The sequence below is a fragment of the Phalacrocorax aristotelis genome, chromosome 9 (assembly GCF_949628215.1).
Source record: "Phalacrocorax aristotelis chromosome 9, bGulAri2.1, whole genome shotgun sequence".
NCBI lineage: Eukaryota > Metazoa > Chordata > Aves > Suliformes > Phalacrocoracidae > Phalacrocorax > Phalacrocorax aristotelis.
In genome coordinates, this window is record NC_134284.1 from 2837032 (window position 1) to 2853556 (window position 16525).

General features: G+C 39.8%; 2 protein-coding genes across 2 annotated transcripts in view; one reads left to right on the plus strand and one right to left on the minus strand.

The window, feature by feature from the left end:
• AVEN (apoptosis and caspase activation inhibitor) overlaps positions 1-6709 on the plus strand; it is a 101193-nt gene extending 94484 nt beyond the window's left edge. The window contains exons 4-6 of the mRNA XM_075103209.1: positions 2205-2300; positions 3779-4127; positions 5341-6709. Of these exons, the coding sequence (XP_074959310.1) occupies positions 2205-2300; positions 3779-4127; positions 5341-5459 (564 nt within the window). The 3' untranslated portion in view covers positions 5460-6709. The remainder of the gene's footprint in view (positions 1-2204; positions 2301-3778; positions 4128-5340) is intronic.
• Positions 5876-16525, minus strand: part of RYR3 (ryanodine receptor 3) — a 254437-nt gene continuing 243787 nt past the window's right edge. The window contains exons 98-103 of the mRNA XM_075103206.1: positions 12922-13056; positions 10688-10844; positions 9505-9569; positions 9304-9404; positions 7597-7648; positions 5876-6807 (exon numbers count right to left, since the gene is read on the minus strand). Coding sequence (XP_074959307.1) covers positions 6712-6807; positions 7597-7648; positions 9304-9404; positions 9505-9569; positions 10688-10844; positions 12922-13056 — 606 coding nt within the window. The 3' untranslated portion in view covers positions 5876-6711. The remainder of the gene's footprint in view (positions 6808-7596; positions 7649-9303; positions 9405-9504; positions 9570-10687; positions 10845-12921; positions 13057-16525) is intronic.

The window sequence follows — 16525 nt, forward strand, 5'->3', positions numbered from 1 at the left end:
CTTCCTTTTTCAGCTCTATTCAAGAGAAAGTGTTTTAATAAAATGACTATAACAAAACCTATATGGGTATATTCATATATTTGACTATGAAGCTTGTTCTATTTCTTTCACATTAACAGTTCATATAATCTGTTTGATACTTCACCTCCAAAGTGACTGTGCTACCAACTAGGTTTTAGATTATTTGTATGTGTATTCTTTATGCTGGAATAAAAAGGAGCAAAGCAATAGGAGTCTGCTCTTTTCTATATCAGGATAGTGGAAGGTGTCTTAACCTCTGCAGCTGTCTTCCTCACATAACTCACCTAAATTATTAAGGGAGATGCTTTTGTCTTCTAAGCTTTTCTTAAAATTGCTGCGAAACTGTGCTTGAGTGTTTCTTAAAATATACATGTGAATTCAAATTTTAAGTTTGCTATTTAATTCCTAAAATATCAACAATAACTACGTGTGCCATGCAGTGTTTATAATTTATTAAATACTGCTTTGATCCCTTTGTTTTTTATGCGAACACCACTTCTAGTGAAAGCTCTACTTGAATATTGAATTCCTTCTTCCATGATGTTATTTCTCCAAATTCCTCTTTTCCTTCATCCTCAGGCTTTCTTCCTTTTCCCTATCTCCATTTTCACCTTATTCACAATGTTCTTGCACATTAATCTTTTTGCAAGTGTACTTCGCTCTTCCCAAATGCACTTTAAATGTTGTCAATGATATTTGACTTGTTATGATGTTATCGGATTCATATGATTTCCTTGTCTTTTGCAAATGTGCAGAAGCCATGTTTGATCTTCAATATCTGTCAAAAGAACTGGGTTTTCTGAAGTTCTAGGCCATTGCTGGGCAATGGGAATTGCTTGTTGAAGACTTTCTGAGGTTACTTGTACCAGTGAGTCATCTTTGATGGTGATCACCAATCCATTGCAAAATAGAGTTGTTAGCAAAGAAGAAAAAATTAAGCATCAGATATTTAAGTTGTTTTGTCCTTTTACTCTCATTACTGGATACCAGAATTTGGATACAAGAAACTGTTAAGCCAACTGCATTGTTTCTTTTTAAAATTTATTTTAATTTTGTAAATATACTATCGGAACATACTCTGTCTGTGATGCTCATTCTTGCTGTGTGTGCAGGTGTCAAAAGACATCCTGTCGACGGGCTTTTGGGAGCAGTGTTAATTCCTTTGGCAAACCTCTTACGATATGGCACAAAACACTCTCTCCTAGTTTATGAGTATTTGGCCATCTAAATGTCTGTGTCAGTCTACACCGTATTAAGAGGGACAAATTTTTGTCTCTTTAAGCTAGATTTAGAAGCAGCTTCTCTGCTTCTGTGAAGACGAGAGTATAGACTGAATTTAAGCATTTTGTTGTGATGTGATGGATACTGAATTATTTTGTTCATTGGTGGTGAACATGCTCAGAATGTCCTGCTGTACTGTGAGCTTGGAATCTGTTTAAGTCTACTGAAGTCCAGGGTGTTCTGTAAAAACATCAAATATTGCTGGTCCGTTTTGTGTAAATTTAATAGTTTACCACCAAAAAGAGGGGGTCAAGAGAAAAGGGAACTTCAATACCTGTCTCATTAATAAGTGACAGTTCCATCTTTTTAGCAACCAGGCAGCATTAGAATGTCTTTCTTGAAATCTTGAATATAATTTTAGAAGTGTATGTAACTGTAGTTTGTTGCTTTTGTAAGCATCAAAACATTTTAAAAGACTGACAGTTATAATAAGGGCCATGTTGTTTAGGCACTGAAAACAGCACAGCTACACACAAGCTACATGGTTTGATTGCTTAGAATATAGTAGCAACTCATTGAAGACTGGCGGTTCCCACTGCATGGAGTTACGCAGATTGAAAGGTGTTTGAGTTGGAAAAGCCTCTTATGACATCGCCAACTTGCAGAACTATTTCCTAATTTGGATTTTCAAGGCATTGCCTAAGGAGCATTCCATTTATAGCTTGTTTTTAAACCTTTAAGTGATTATTTGCACTGTAGGTGTTTATATAGTAATTTAATGAAACTGCTTTGTACGTGGGTAATTTAAAACTATGAATTCCTGTATTTCATTAGACTGGTCTTCACATCCCTTGAATGCGTGAAACAGGGTGTGTGTAATAGATTAATGTAATTATTAGTTCTTATTATTTTTATTTATTTATTTTTAATACAAGCATACTCTGTGTTGAATTATATTTCAGTTTTCGGCACTTTCTGTTGACTGCCAGTCTTTGGCCCAGGCCCTTCAGGAACTGCCTCTACATCTGAGGTTGAATGTTGCTGCTGAACTTGTGCAGGTAATGCTGTGAATTTTCACAAGAAAATGCAGATATTTTGAGTGAAACAACCTATGCAAGAATGACTACTTTAAACTTGGTCTTCAAACATAAGTAGAATGTATTTTATAAGTAAATATATTTCTTGAGACCGGCATGTCGAATGACATGGAATGCAGGATACCCCTCTATCAGCACTTTCTATGCTTTGTCGGCTATAAACAAAACACTTGGGTATGCAGCACATTAGATTTGAAGCCTGGTATCGGAGTTTATGATGTGGAATGACTGCACTGTTCTTGTATTTGCTTCTCTTGTTAGCAGCTCTTAAAAGCTTGTACCAAAATCTTGAAAGTGCTTTCACATTCTTTCCTGTTAATATATGCTAATTGTGATTTACTGTTCTAGATAGCTAATATCAACATGCATGTTTATTCCATGAATCAAACTTACATCTATGCTGGAACAGGTAGAACTGTCAATCAAACAGGTGAAGAAAATGTTGTTTATGCTTTGGTAAAAAAAAAAAAAAGCAAGAGTATTAGGAAAAAATGTTTCTTCGGGCTCTGAAAAAGAAAATATTCATGTATGGGCAAAAGAACCAATGAGACTGAAATATAAAACCAAAATTCTTAAAAAAAAAAATCCATCTCTTAAAGCAAGGAAAAAGAAACATGACCCTTACAGACGACATTTTAGTTCTCTTTGGAGTTGCATGAGAGTTTCTGTGACTGACACAACTATGCTCTTTCTCAAGGGAGTCACATATGTCTGTGTGCAGCTGTGATGTCTAAGGGAATCTGCAAATAAATATTAATTTTAAACAATTTTCTCAAAAGTTAAAGACCGCGTCTAGAACCCTTATCAGGGTAAATAAAGTACTTTGTCTTGTCATGCTGACTGGTGACGTGGTCATCAGCTATGCTGCAGGGTTATTAACGCCACGGCATTCTGGTAAAAGCAGAATCTGTGTTCCACAGTTAAATAACGAGCTGCCATCTCATTTCACTATTTGATAACGTTTTACCACAGCTGTATACTGTAACTTTTTGCTAAATTATTTCCAGCAACCTGTAGTATAGTTTGCTTTCAAGACTGGAACTTTGGAGGGAAGGCCTAACATGGGACAATGTTTCTAGCCAAATTCTGACTTCAGTCATTCCCAAATTCAGACTATCGATCGGACTTCACTGCAGAAGAACTAAAGAAAAGTAACTCTCCAGGAAGTATTTGTGAAACAATGGAACTTGCTAATTTAGCATACAATCTCATATTCGGTAATAAAGTATAAAAGGAGTTCGTATTTTGTAGTTGCTTCTGTAAAAGTATCATTAAGATAACTTTAGTTTACTTTTACTTCCGAATTCAAGTCTGCTGAAATTCATTGTACCTTCTTAAGTGATCAAACATAGGAAGCACGAATTACAATCCAGATTAGACAGAATAGTAAAAATGAGTCTTTATAATGATTTACTCTAATTCCTTTCTTGTGCTCTTAGGCATCGACACCTGTAGAGCTCCCACAGATGAAATCTAAAATTAGTGAAGATGCCAAGAGGAGAGAGCTTCTGTTCCGACAGCCTCAGACAGTGTTGGTTTCCCATCCCCTTGGTGATTCTGTTGCTCCGCCAGAGCCTGGAAGTAAAAACGGTCCCAGGGCAAGTGCAGCAAAACCATTTGAGAGAGCCCATCCACTATCAAAGCAAGAGACTGACCCTTTGGATCAAGAACTAGATCGTCTCCTAAATCTAGATGCCCCCATTGATGCAGAAGACAGACCTGTGTCAGGTGCATTACCCTACACCGTAGCAACTGAGAAAGATTTGAAAATGGGTAGTACGGAAAATGGTAAGATTTCTGTTCTCCCCAGCATGCCCTTATTTAATTTCCATTGGCCTCTGTTTTGGGGATGTTTCTGAACTCGTGATTAGCCAGTCAACAGTACTGCTGTCATCATCTCTGTCATACTGCATTTCATTTATCTGGGGTTACGTTCTGACCCATTTGTTCCTTTTCAATTTTAACTCCCCACTGAACTAAAGTTTCACCACTGTCATTTCAAGCAATAAGAGAAATTCTTCTGCAAAACAGCACTGGTCTTACGATTTAGCAAAATTTAAAATAAATAAATTTAAAAAATCAATGTACTGCTAGAGAATTTTAGCGAGAGAAAGATAGAGTTTTTATGTAACATCGTCAGCCCTTAGTTCGCTGCACTAATAGCTCCCAGAAGGACTGACAGCTATTTCTGATGGCTTGTTATAAATGCTCTCTTTGAACTTTACTAGCACTGATTTTACAAAATTAAGTGTGGAAACAAAACATATACAAAAATTTTCATATTTCAGAAAAATCAGCAAATGTTTCCTTTGCTTTGCTTTTCTAGAAGTTACACTAGTTTGTTAGTTTTGATGGAGGTGGTTTGCTACTCCTCCCCGGTCTGCAGTGCAGTAAAAGAATTCTTAGCATCTCTGGGTTTTTGTGTATGATCTTCTTGCTCTCTTAAAAACTAAGGCCAAGATGGTTGAACATGTAAGATGTCACCACAAGCAATACAGCAAGCCTTGTTACTACAGACAATCTTGCAATGCTCTTTCATTTCAGAGGTATGTCTGGTTTTCCACTCCAAAGCACAGTGTAAACCCCTTAAGAAAACAATGCCATCAGAATATGGAGTCATATCATGCTGTATAACCCTGCATCGCAGTCTCCTGTTGTGGCCTCCTGCTCCTCTCCTGCATTAAAGTAAACTGTGCATCAGGCAGGGTTGTGAACAGATCACGGTAGGGGATCGCTTAGCATCTGTCTGCTGCAGACCAGGCCCTGCCACCCCTGAATTGGATGGAAGCCGCATTGCTCTCGTTGAGCTTATTAAGCTCCCTCTTTTTAAAATTTTTTTTAAATTGTTGCTACTGTTTTTTTAATACGATTCGCTATTTGTCCAGAAAGAGAGACCGTGTTTAAATAGTCAGTTGTGCATTAAAAAACCAAAATGATCCAGGCCAAGGAGCCAGTATGGAATTGCTTCCAGATTTTCAAGTCTGTTCTTTTCACTTTTTAGACCCTTTAAAACCAGATGTGCCTGAAGAGAAGAGTACAGCATCACAGCAACAGCAAAGTACATCTAGAAATGTTACCGAAGAAGAGCTTGAAGACTGGCTGGACAGCATGATTTCCTGATGCTCACATTTTCTGATGTGAATAACTGAATATAGCAAACATTGAGTAGAAAGCTGATCTTCCTTTACCTCATTTCCTTTATCTGTTTTGCTTTGTTCAGTATGCCCAATGCCTGCTTTTCTTTGCTGGCACCTAAAATTCTGTGCAACCAAAATTTGGTTACATGTGACTGAAAATTGTCTAAGACTGGCGATATTAGAAAGGTCTAAAATTTGTGATTAAATTAGGATTTTCTTTGCTAAAGATGCAGACTGCAGCACACTAAGAAAAGAGTTATTTCAGCTTGTACTTGCTGTACGTAGTTCTTAAAATAAAGATATGCATGAACAATGAACACGTGTGGTTCTAGTCACCATCCTCACACCACATCTCCATATTGCAGAAACACGAGAAAGAAGACGGCAAAGGTAATGTTTGGTTTCTAATACTTTATTGCAGTGGGCACTTTTTATTAGAAGAAAAAAAAAAAAGCATAATCCTAGCAGCTTCTACTTGCAGATGACCATAGAGCGTTGTTTTATTTTGGCCTCAGATTTAACTTGTATTCATTTTGATACAGTGGATGTCTTTTAACAGCAGCATCTAATAAGCTGTTACTGAAGGTAGTGTATAAACAAACTTCAAGTGCCATTTCATACAGAAAGACAGAAAAGCAATACAGTTAATGGATCTGTTCATCTAGAACACTAACATAAATAAAAAGTTTGCATAGCTATGTCTACAGAGGTTTTAAGGCACTTCATGTTTCAAGGTCAACGAAGTGTTTGAAAATGTTTTAACTGCTTAAAGCTTTTTCAAGCTGTATCTCAATACATTCACTAGCAAAAACAGGGTGGGAAAACTGGACAGCAGTTAGTTCAAATATTTTTTCTAAGGCATGGCCTCTGATGTTCAAGTTCTTAAATGTCAAATGTTGTGCAATTAAGACACCTTTTAGCCCTTTCAACTATACTGCCAAACTCTAGGTTAATGATGTGGTTAAAAAGTTACCATTTCGGACCATGTTTGAACTGGAAGGCTTAAGTGAATCCGGCATAGTTTTCTCTTTCGAATTAAAATTCCAATGAAAGACCTGTTTCATGTGTGGTAGGTACAAAAAGCCTGTGAAATAGTGTCAAATTTTATGTATGTCTTGAAGTTTAAAGACGTTTAAAGCGAATACAAGCTGTGAAATTACACCACGAAAAGAAAAGACATTTTTTTGTATACTGGATCTTAACAGTTTGTGAATAAATAATTTCTTTTTGTGATATTAGCCAAGTTGATCCTCATACTGTTTCCGGAAGCAGTCCCCTGCTGGGAAGAAATCCCAACATCTTTCTTGGTACATCTTCCATACAAATGACTCCTGAAAATGATAAAGAGTATTTATTTTAACAGACACCTTGCAGTTAATGTTCTAGATGATAAACTGTTGACCATAACCAGGTACTGTGCCTGTTACCGTGAAGCACAGCTGTGAAAACACTGAAACACAAAGAATGGTTGTAAAAGTATTGTTCTGCACTTTTTCTTCACTCAGTGCTACTGGAATTTAAGCCCTACTAAAAAACTGTGTAAGTGTAGATTAATCAGCCAAGTTGTATCAGAGCAAACCTGCACACAATCTGTACATATGCGATGTGTTTGAGTTTGCTTGGAAAATGTTGAAGTGTAAGGTACTTTTGTAGTGTTTGTGTAGCAGCTTCTTATTTGAGACAGGATTTAATTGTTTCATTTATTTTTGTATGTTTTAGGGCCTAGCAACACTAAATGTGTGTATACCTACCTATAAATACATTGGATATATAGATATAGGGTATATATACGAATTTAGACTATAAATACAGTAGCTTTACTACTTTCGGGAATAGATTACAACTGGTATATCTCAGGGCTTTATTTCAAAATTAAGATGACAGTAAGATTGCTAGTGAAGTGACTTCTGATGGAGTTCAGAGCTGGGCAGAGTCGCACACGGCTGCAGCCCATGCCTTCCCTTTTTTTTAACCCTTCCTTTTCCTTCACTCACAGAAGACTCTCGGGAGGTGGCACCTCCATGGTGGTACATCAGTTCCACCTGGTGGCACACAGCTACAAGGCTGGAGAAGATAAAACGTTGAAAGATAAGAAAAAAGAAGTTTCGTTTTCTACTCACCTGGCCAGTATGCTCAGTTTCGTCCTTGTTAATGAGATACATTAAAAAGAACCTGAAACAAGCACGTGAAGCAGGTATTAGTGCAGAAAATGTATCATCTCTGCCTGACCTTTCCTAGGCTGGGGTATGTGGGGGCGATTATGCCAACCAGCAAAGTAATGGTCTTGCTTGGCATCTGCAGCACTTATGTTAAAGGAGAAACTTCTATCCTCCAGCACTTCTCCTGTGGAAGTGCTAACAGATGTCAAGTCTGTAGAAGTAGAAAAACATGGTTTAGCATTTTCTTCATTTCAGTGCTAGGAGCAATAGCTGACTTAGGCATATGCCAGCTCCTGCACACATGCTGCAACATTTCACCGTGCAAGAATTTACTGTGGCTACTGTGCAAGAAGTCAGAAGTGTGGCAAATACTCAGCTGCACCGAGACTTCCCAACACCCAGGCCATGCAGCTCCCAAGCTGAGCCTATCCATCTCAGGCACCTGAGCTCACTCAAATGTAGTGAGCTTGAACTAATTAGGAAGGCTGTAGAGTACTAACAATGGTCCATTTAGGCGTAACACGGCTCTTGGGTAGCCCCTGCGGATGCAGTGCCTTTGGAATTAAACTTGGTATGTGCTGTCATTGTAAAGAAAAGAAAGCATACCGACTTCAACATTTGCTAATTAAAGGGCAACACGGTCAGAAAGACTGTTCGCTGTGTATTCTAATATTAAGGAAGTGGCCATTTTTAATTTACTGTGAATTACAGGTTCCCATGCACCAGTTAAGCAATCTGCTATAGTAAGCAAAGCATGGAGGTTGTAGGCTGGTAAGACTATGGATGTTAATGGACACTTGCCTCACAAAAGTAACATGTATTTATTTTGCAGTGTCAGTTGCTATGCAAGGAGTAACGCAGCCTCCACGCCAGGAGGCACAGGGTTTTTTGCTGGTTTTTTGTTTGTTTGGTTGGTTGGGTTTTTTTAAGTTTAAAAATTCAGAAGCAGTATTCCAAAGCTGGACTTCTAGAAGATACCACCAGTTCAGCTCCTTTGGTTCTGCTGGCACAATGCTCGTATCATCATCGTTGTTGTATCAGTAACTAATGCCACCAAATTAACTCTTTAAATATCATCTTTGATCTGCTCTGTATTTAGCAATGAAAGTAGAAGATCACTGTCTTGGGAGTCTGTGGAATAGTCTAAACACACGCAACTCCTTATTGCTTCGAGGCTTCTGAAAGCTGCGCTAGCACTACAGAACTATAGCACCAGAACTGTGCATTACTTTTCGTGCCTTATCTTTCAGGAATCTTCCAGAAATGCTCTTTTTGTTTGTTGGTTTGGTTTTTATTTTTGTCAAATTGAGGCTAATTTTCAATGGTCTCATCAACGTTACCAAGCCCCCCCAGAAGTCACAATCAAAACTTCCAAAATAAAGCAACTTATTAAACTGTTGTTCCCTGTCATTCCGCGTATCTGGGTTTCCTGCCAGGGGTGTAATGAGTTGGTGCGCCTTCAGGTCTCATTCCACTATGGTAGTTCATGTGTAAGGTGAGCACTTTAAGATAACCAGCAGTGTGGAGTAGAGATGGGAAGACAAGAAAGGAATGGAGATATCCCTCCCTTCTGCAGCGTTCTGTCTTCCTGTCAGCAGCATGTGCGCCTAAATTACTCTGGAGCTGAAAGGTCTCTTTATCGTAGTTCCAGTAGGAAAATATACTTACAGATAGTTTGCCAAGTTGTGTTCTTGCAAAGTATGTGTTTCAAAGCCATGTGGGGTTGTGTCAAAATAGTCGTTGCCAATTCCACAAATAAAACATTTGGTCTGGAAACACAAGTTGTGGTTACAAATGAGTTTTAACTCAAAGACACTATTTTAACTGGTAACAATCTAGATGAATGAGAGTAATGAAAAATGTTCATACCTCCATATCTTCTCTCACTTGTTCTTGCTGGTCTCTTAATTCGCCAAAAGCATCAATAATCAGACCTATTTCAAATGGAAAAGCAGCAACACCTCAGTACTTAAAATATTCTTGTTTCAAGTAATGTCTCTCAGACATCCTCCACTGTCGTCGGAGTTTAGCGTACTTATGTCTAGGTTGAACAATTTAAGTTACAATCTGTCAGTTTCCAGACATCTAACATTTGCTTTCACTGCACTCCTAACAGTACGAATTTCTTACATAGGAGTACAGTCTTGAGAGTGGGAAGGCTTTTCTGTACTTACATTTTAGTCAATTCAAGCTTCCAAAATCTCATCACTTTTGTTCCCATGAAAGATTTAGCTTTCATTCTTCTCACAAAACTCTTGTAACCCAACCTTTGTTCAACAAAGACGACTCTGCTCTCCCAGGCCCCTGGGCCAGTTTGTGATGCTGCTTCACATTTGAAGCATGATTCCTCCATGTCCAACATATTAAGAATATAGTTGGATCATTTCTGGGGACTGTGACATTCATAACTTATTTTTCTCAGCATAGAGGTATTACATTTTCTCTTTGCCACCAGCTTGCCATAGAAAGGTGTTTTTTCTTAACAGCCTTAGGTCAGTTTATACAACGAGTGTTGAATACTGCCAGTCATCGAAGAGAGGACTCTTTCTCTGTAAACCACAACTGCAAACCAATTAAAACTGCGACTCATCCTCTAAAGGAAGGAGGAAATGGGTATGTGGCCATGGTGACTTTCTCCGTGTCACTTCCCCTTTCCAAGGGAAAAGTCTCCATTCCCCAGCCCGCGGTGGTGGTTCGAAACTAAAGGTGTGAAGGGCGGCTACAGCAAGGCTCTCCAAGTTTAAAGGGCTATCCCAGGAAGAACAGTGATCCCGCGCAGGCTGCGTCGTTGCTGGAGAGTTGTCAAAGTGGTCATAAGCACCATAACCCAAGTAAGTTATGTTTCTTGTGCTTTGTCTTTGTGTAGTACTTGGGACAGGCAATTGTTTATGAACTAATTATAAAATTATTACTTTCAGATTAATGATTTTACCAGCTCAGAAGTAAGGCTTTATAGCAATACTGCTAAATTTACCTCAGACGCAAATATGGTTTAAATACGTTGCAGAACTTAAGTAAACATAACAGTCTCTGCTAAGGTAAATGACAGTACCTTGAATAATGGCCAGTAGGATAACAATGACAAAGAAGAAAAATGTGATGTCGAAGACAATTCGATACATTTCATAAGGGTCTCCAGCAGGATCCTCAATTTCATCTCCAATGCCACCACCAGCTCTTACGCCCACATACATGTGGAACAGATAGCACTAAAAAAGAGAGAGGAAAATTACAGGTATCTTTACCGTGCATTTTCTGTCTGGGTTTTTTCTTTTGTTGTTAAATGATTCTGCTCTGCTAATTCTCGTCACAAGGTAGAGTAACAAAGAACACATAAGATCATTCCTCTTGGATCACACACCCCGCACCAAAAGTCTGTTACTGTCTTAACTAGCGTGATTACATCCTCAAGTACACTTGCTAAGAGAGGGAGTCAGCATCAGCTGTTACCGTGTCCTCACTCCCTAGGTCTGTCTTTCTTACAGAGACCATTTGTGGGGGCATTTTTCTTGTATTTGCTACTGTATTCAACTATATTCTACCCCTTACGTTAATTCCTAAGGTTCTAGCTTGGTCTGAGTAAGCAGAGGACATCTTTTAAAGTCTTGTCATGGAGTTTAGAAATGTTGGGAAATATTGCCATAAAATAAACAGTGACATATCACAACAGGTAGATCTATCTGTGTTTAGGTTATTTCTGGATAATTTCATTTTGCAATACTAGATGTCCGGTTTAGTATGCTGTAAATTATTTATGATCTGGGAAACAGACTGTGTTCAGTTCAATGCAGAAGAAATCGCTTTACAGAAATGTTGCTGTGTGTCATACTCGTCGAACATAAATTTTTTCCATGGAAAATCTTTTAAAATTTTGATATCTAAGCTATGTAAGTATATTAGAATTGAATCTCCTGCTGGAGCGATATGCTACTGATGGTCCTGTACAAATCAGCTACAGAATCCTGTAAACCACCTTCAGTCGCACAATGTTAAAGACACATGGTTGAAGACAGCTGAAATCTCTTAAGCCCAGCCAATGCTCTGAAGTGAAATTAGACAGCAATGCTACTGTGAAATGATAAGCATAAAACCCGACAAATCTGGTCTTTCATAAGGAAACACTAAGCAGAACTATGCATCCATTTTCATAATGCAACTTTACTGTTGTCTTGAGATGCTGGTACTAGTTTAATCGTACTTAAAAATGTAACTTGGAATTGATTTACCTCACTTGGTAGATTGGTTTAAAATGTAATATCGTTTCATTATTCTAATTACTCCAGCATCTATTTTACGACCAGACCGCTGTATCCAGCGTGCAGAGGGACCAGTAAAATAATACTGCTTGGGAAGTTTTCATAATTTCTATCATCATTTGCATACCTGACTTGCACTGCGTGTTTGAAAGGCAGTTCAAGAATAGAAAAGATAACTTTGTGACGTCTATGACACACCTCTGTTCTGAGGCATTTTATTCTTTGTCATATAACACAGGGCAGAGAGTGACTATTCCATGGCATAAATAAACTGGCCATAAACTCAGAATATTGCATTTTTAATACCTGAATTTGTGCTGTTTTCTATATACAGTAAGAAAATCAAATCCTCTTCATACTACAATATATAGCTGTAGAGTATCTTTTGCTATGTCATAAATAACACTGTGGCAACAGGTAGAAATCAGAAGGGAAATTAGTGGCATTCGACTGCCACCCATACTAGGTTTTCATTTCCCCCTTCTCTACTCACCCTTGACTTCTTACTTCATGACTAAATTACTAATTGTGAGCAGTTTGGAGCAGGCTTTTATAAACTAGTGCTAATAACATTATATACTTCATACAACCTAAATATGGATAGGATAGGTAGAGCTTGCACACTTGTGAACATCGGGAACAAACCGGGTTTATTTGTGCTGTGACAACACAGCTTCTTTATGCAGGGCTGACCAGTTTGTCATGAAATTTCTTCTGTATACTTTAAGGGTTTGCCATCTTCATGTGTAAAGGAGTTGCAGCGAACCATACACCGCAGTAAATACTGGAGAAAAATCCAGACTATCTTCCTATACTGGTGAGTGTCATCTATCTACTGCTGAGTTTAGCCTGCTGGAAAATGCAGAGGGAATTTCAAGACCATTCACACTTTCAAAATGACATATAGCATACAGAAGACGACACCCATGGATTTAACAACACAAATCCCTCCTCGCTTATCATTTTATCTTAAGTAGCCTTTTGAAAATTCAGGATGAAACTTGAAATATGCTAGTGATGTTTTAGTTACCGTCATCATGTCATCACATTTCATGTCTGGTTCATCTTCATCTTCACTTTTGTTGTAGAATTTACGGAAGAAGTTGAATGCCACAACAGTGTAAAGATACACGACTACAGCGAGGAGTCCTACAGTAAGCACAAGCTGTGTATGGGGACATGACATGAAAGTAGGTTTCAGTTTCATTCTGTCAGAAGAGATATGCCAGCTCACTGTATTACGTATTGAAAATGTATCATTTTGTACCTCTCCCAGTAAGGAAACTAAAGATAGCAGTTATGATAGCTTTGAGGTCTCCCTATTGCCTGGATCAGTGCAGAGATGTTAACTTTACCCTGTTTTCACATGAAAAGCAAAGGGAGGAATGGTAGCAAGAAACTGAAGTTGTTTCCATCTTTCTAAGCTATATGCATACAAACTATGTATCACTGAAGCAATGTTTCCACTATTTAATTTAAAAGTTATATTCTAGTAACTTGAAAAACTGGATATACAGTGAAAATTAAATGCTAAAAAATAAACCACTTTAGTGGATAAATTCACCTGGGACTCATCACAGTCTATTTTCTGTTCCAAAGCTGGTTAGCAAAGCCACTGATGAAGTGGATAGACAATTTTTTAAATAACCAAAGAGTAAGTAGTTTCCAGGGCCTGCTTTTAAGCATAGAAAACCCCTAGGTGAAAAGGTTTAGCAGTTAATGAGACCAGGTTAAATTGTTTGTTGGAATTGGCATTAGAAGATGCAGCTCTGGAGAGGAGTTACTGAAAGCTACGTATTTTTAACAGTGCAACAATTGGTATTACACAGAATCACAGAATCCCAGGTGGGAAGGGACCTCAGGGATCATCTAGTCCAACCTTTCTAGGACGAGCCCAGCCTAGACAAGATGGCCCAGCACCCTGTCCAGACGACTCCTGAAGGTGCCCAACGTGGCCAACCACTTCCCTGGGGAGATCATTCCAGTGGTGACTGCCCTCACTGTGAAAAATTTTCCTCTCGTGTCCAGTTGGAATCTCCCCAAGAGCAACTTGTGTCCATCCCCCCTTGTCCTCTCCATGGAACTCTGTGTAAAAAGGGAGTCTCCATCTTCTTTGTAGCTACCCCCTAAGTACTGGTACATGGTGATGAGATCCCCTCTGAGCCTCCTTTTCTCAAGGCTGAACAAGCCCAGCTCTCCCAGCCTGTCCTCGTATGGCAGCTTCCCAGTCCTCTGATCATCCTGGTGGCCCTTCTCTGGGCCCCTTCCAGCCTGGCCACATCCTTTTTGTAAGGCAGGGACCAGAACTGCGCACAGCACTCCAGGTGTGGCCTGACAAGCGCTGAGTAGAGTGGGATAATGACTTCTTTCTCTCTGCTGGTGTTGCCCTTTTTGATGCAACCCAGCATCCTGTTGGCCTTCTTGGCTGCAGCAGCCACTGTTCGCTCACGTTGAGCTTCCCCCACCAGGACCCCCAGGTCCCTTCCCACAGAGCTGCTCTCCAGCCAGGTGCATCCCAGGCTGTGCTGCACTCCTGCATTATGTTTGCCCAGGTGCAAGACCTTACACTTACTTCTCCTTGTTGAACTTCATAAGGTTCTTGCTGGCCCACTCCTCCAGCCTATCCAGATCTCCCTGCAGAGCAGCTCTCCCTTCTGGAGTGTCTACTTCCCCACTCAACTTGGTGTCACCGGCAAATGTCATCAGGCTACACTTGATGCCGTTACCCAGATCACTTACAAAGATGTTGAATAACATTGGGCCCAATATTGATCCCTGGGGGACTCCACTTGTGACAGGTTGCCGCTTGGAAAAGGAGCTATTTACCACCACCCTTTGGGTGCGGCCTGTCAGCCAGGTCCCCACCCACTGCACAGACCACTTGTCTAGGCCATAACGCATTCATTTCTCCAGGAGGAGGCTGTGGGGGACTGTATCAAAGGCCTTGGAGAAGTCCAGGTAGACAATGTCCATCGCCTGCCCCATGTCAACCAGGCAAGTCACTTTGTCGTAGGAGGCCACCAGGTTTGTCAAGCACGATCTGCCGTTAGTGAAGCCATGTTGGCTTTTCCCAATCACGTGCTTCATTTGACTTGTGATGGCCCTCAGGAGGATTCGTTCCATAACTTTCCCAGGGATTGAAGTAAGGCTGATGGGCCTATAGTTACCCGGATCCTCCCTCAAGCCCTTCTTGTAGGTAGGGGTAACTTTTGCCTTCCCCCAGTCCTCTGGGACATCCCCCGTTCTCCACGACTTCTCAAAGATTATGGAGAGTGGCCTTGTGATGACGTCAGCCATCTCTGTCACCACCCTCGGGAGGATGGTGTCAGGGCCCATTGATTTGTAGGGGTCAAGCTCCTGTTCAAGTTCAAGTACATGTACTAACTCTTTCTTCACTGATGGTGGGTCAGTGTCTGGATCACTCTTTTGAAAGAAATGTCAGGGTCTTGAATAAGCTGTTTATCACTTTCTGCACATCTGTAATTATGCTCCCAAAGTGAATATTTCTGTTGAAAAACCTGCAGCTGTCTTTCAGTGTTCATATCTACTAGCAAGAAATGCAAAAGGGTTAGAAAAACTAATCTTCTCCTGTTAAGAATGTACATTAAAAGCTGTGGTCTTCGGTTGAAACAGTTTTGTCAATTATGCTCAGTTTTGAGTGTTAGATTTAGAAAAATCTGATAAAGAAAGTATATCAACAATTAAAAGTAATATGACTTTGGACATCCTGGAGGAAAGTGAAGGGGATAAAACCAGAGATTTCATTTGTTTGTGCAATGATACTGGAAATATTCTCAGAGGTACTATTTTAGAAACTCCCTTTCCTGCTAACGGAAGAAACTTCCATTGGTCAATTTCTGCTGAAAGGAAGATTAGGCAAACACAAAGGATATAACAGAGTTAAGCTAAGAGGGGAGTCTCATGCCTCTTCCAAAACGTTATGTGGTTTAAAATGTTTTGACAAGTCTAACAGCATAAAAGTGGGCTTAGAATATATGTTACTACATTTGAGAAGGAATGGACTGTGTATGCTCAATATTAAATTTTGCATAAGTTCTGTTAGATTCTTAAATCTAAGTTAAAAAGTGTGTTAGTGAAAAGCTTGCTTTTGTTGGTATGCCAGCTAGGAATGTAGAGCCTTTAGAGCTCAGAGAGTGATCCTCTGCATAAATTTCAACAATTAGTTTTGGAAGTAGATTTTATTAATCTGATTTTTGCATGACAAAGTGACATATAAATATATTCCACAGTACAGAAAGCCCACACCTCTAAGCACATCCTTACTAGCTAAGTACTGACTAGCCTGTCACTGGTGGTGTTCCCCAGGGGTCTGTGCTGGGGCCAGCCCTGTTCCACATATTCATCCGTGACCTGGATGAAGGGACAGAGTGTAACCTCAGCAAGTTCGCCGATGATCCCAAGCTGGGAGGAGCGGCTGATCCATCAGGAGGCTGTGCTGGCATCCAGCGAGCCCTGGACAGGCTGGAGAGCTGGGCCCAGGGGAACCTCATGAAATCCAGCAAGAGCAAGTGCAAGGTCCTGCCCCTGGGGAGGAACAACCCCAGGCACCGTTACAGGTTGGGGGTGCCCTGCTGGAGAGCGGCTCTGCTGAGGAGGACCTTGGAGTGCTGGTG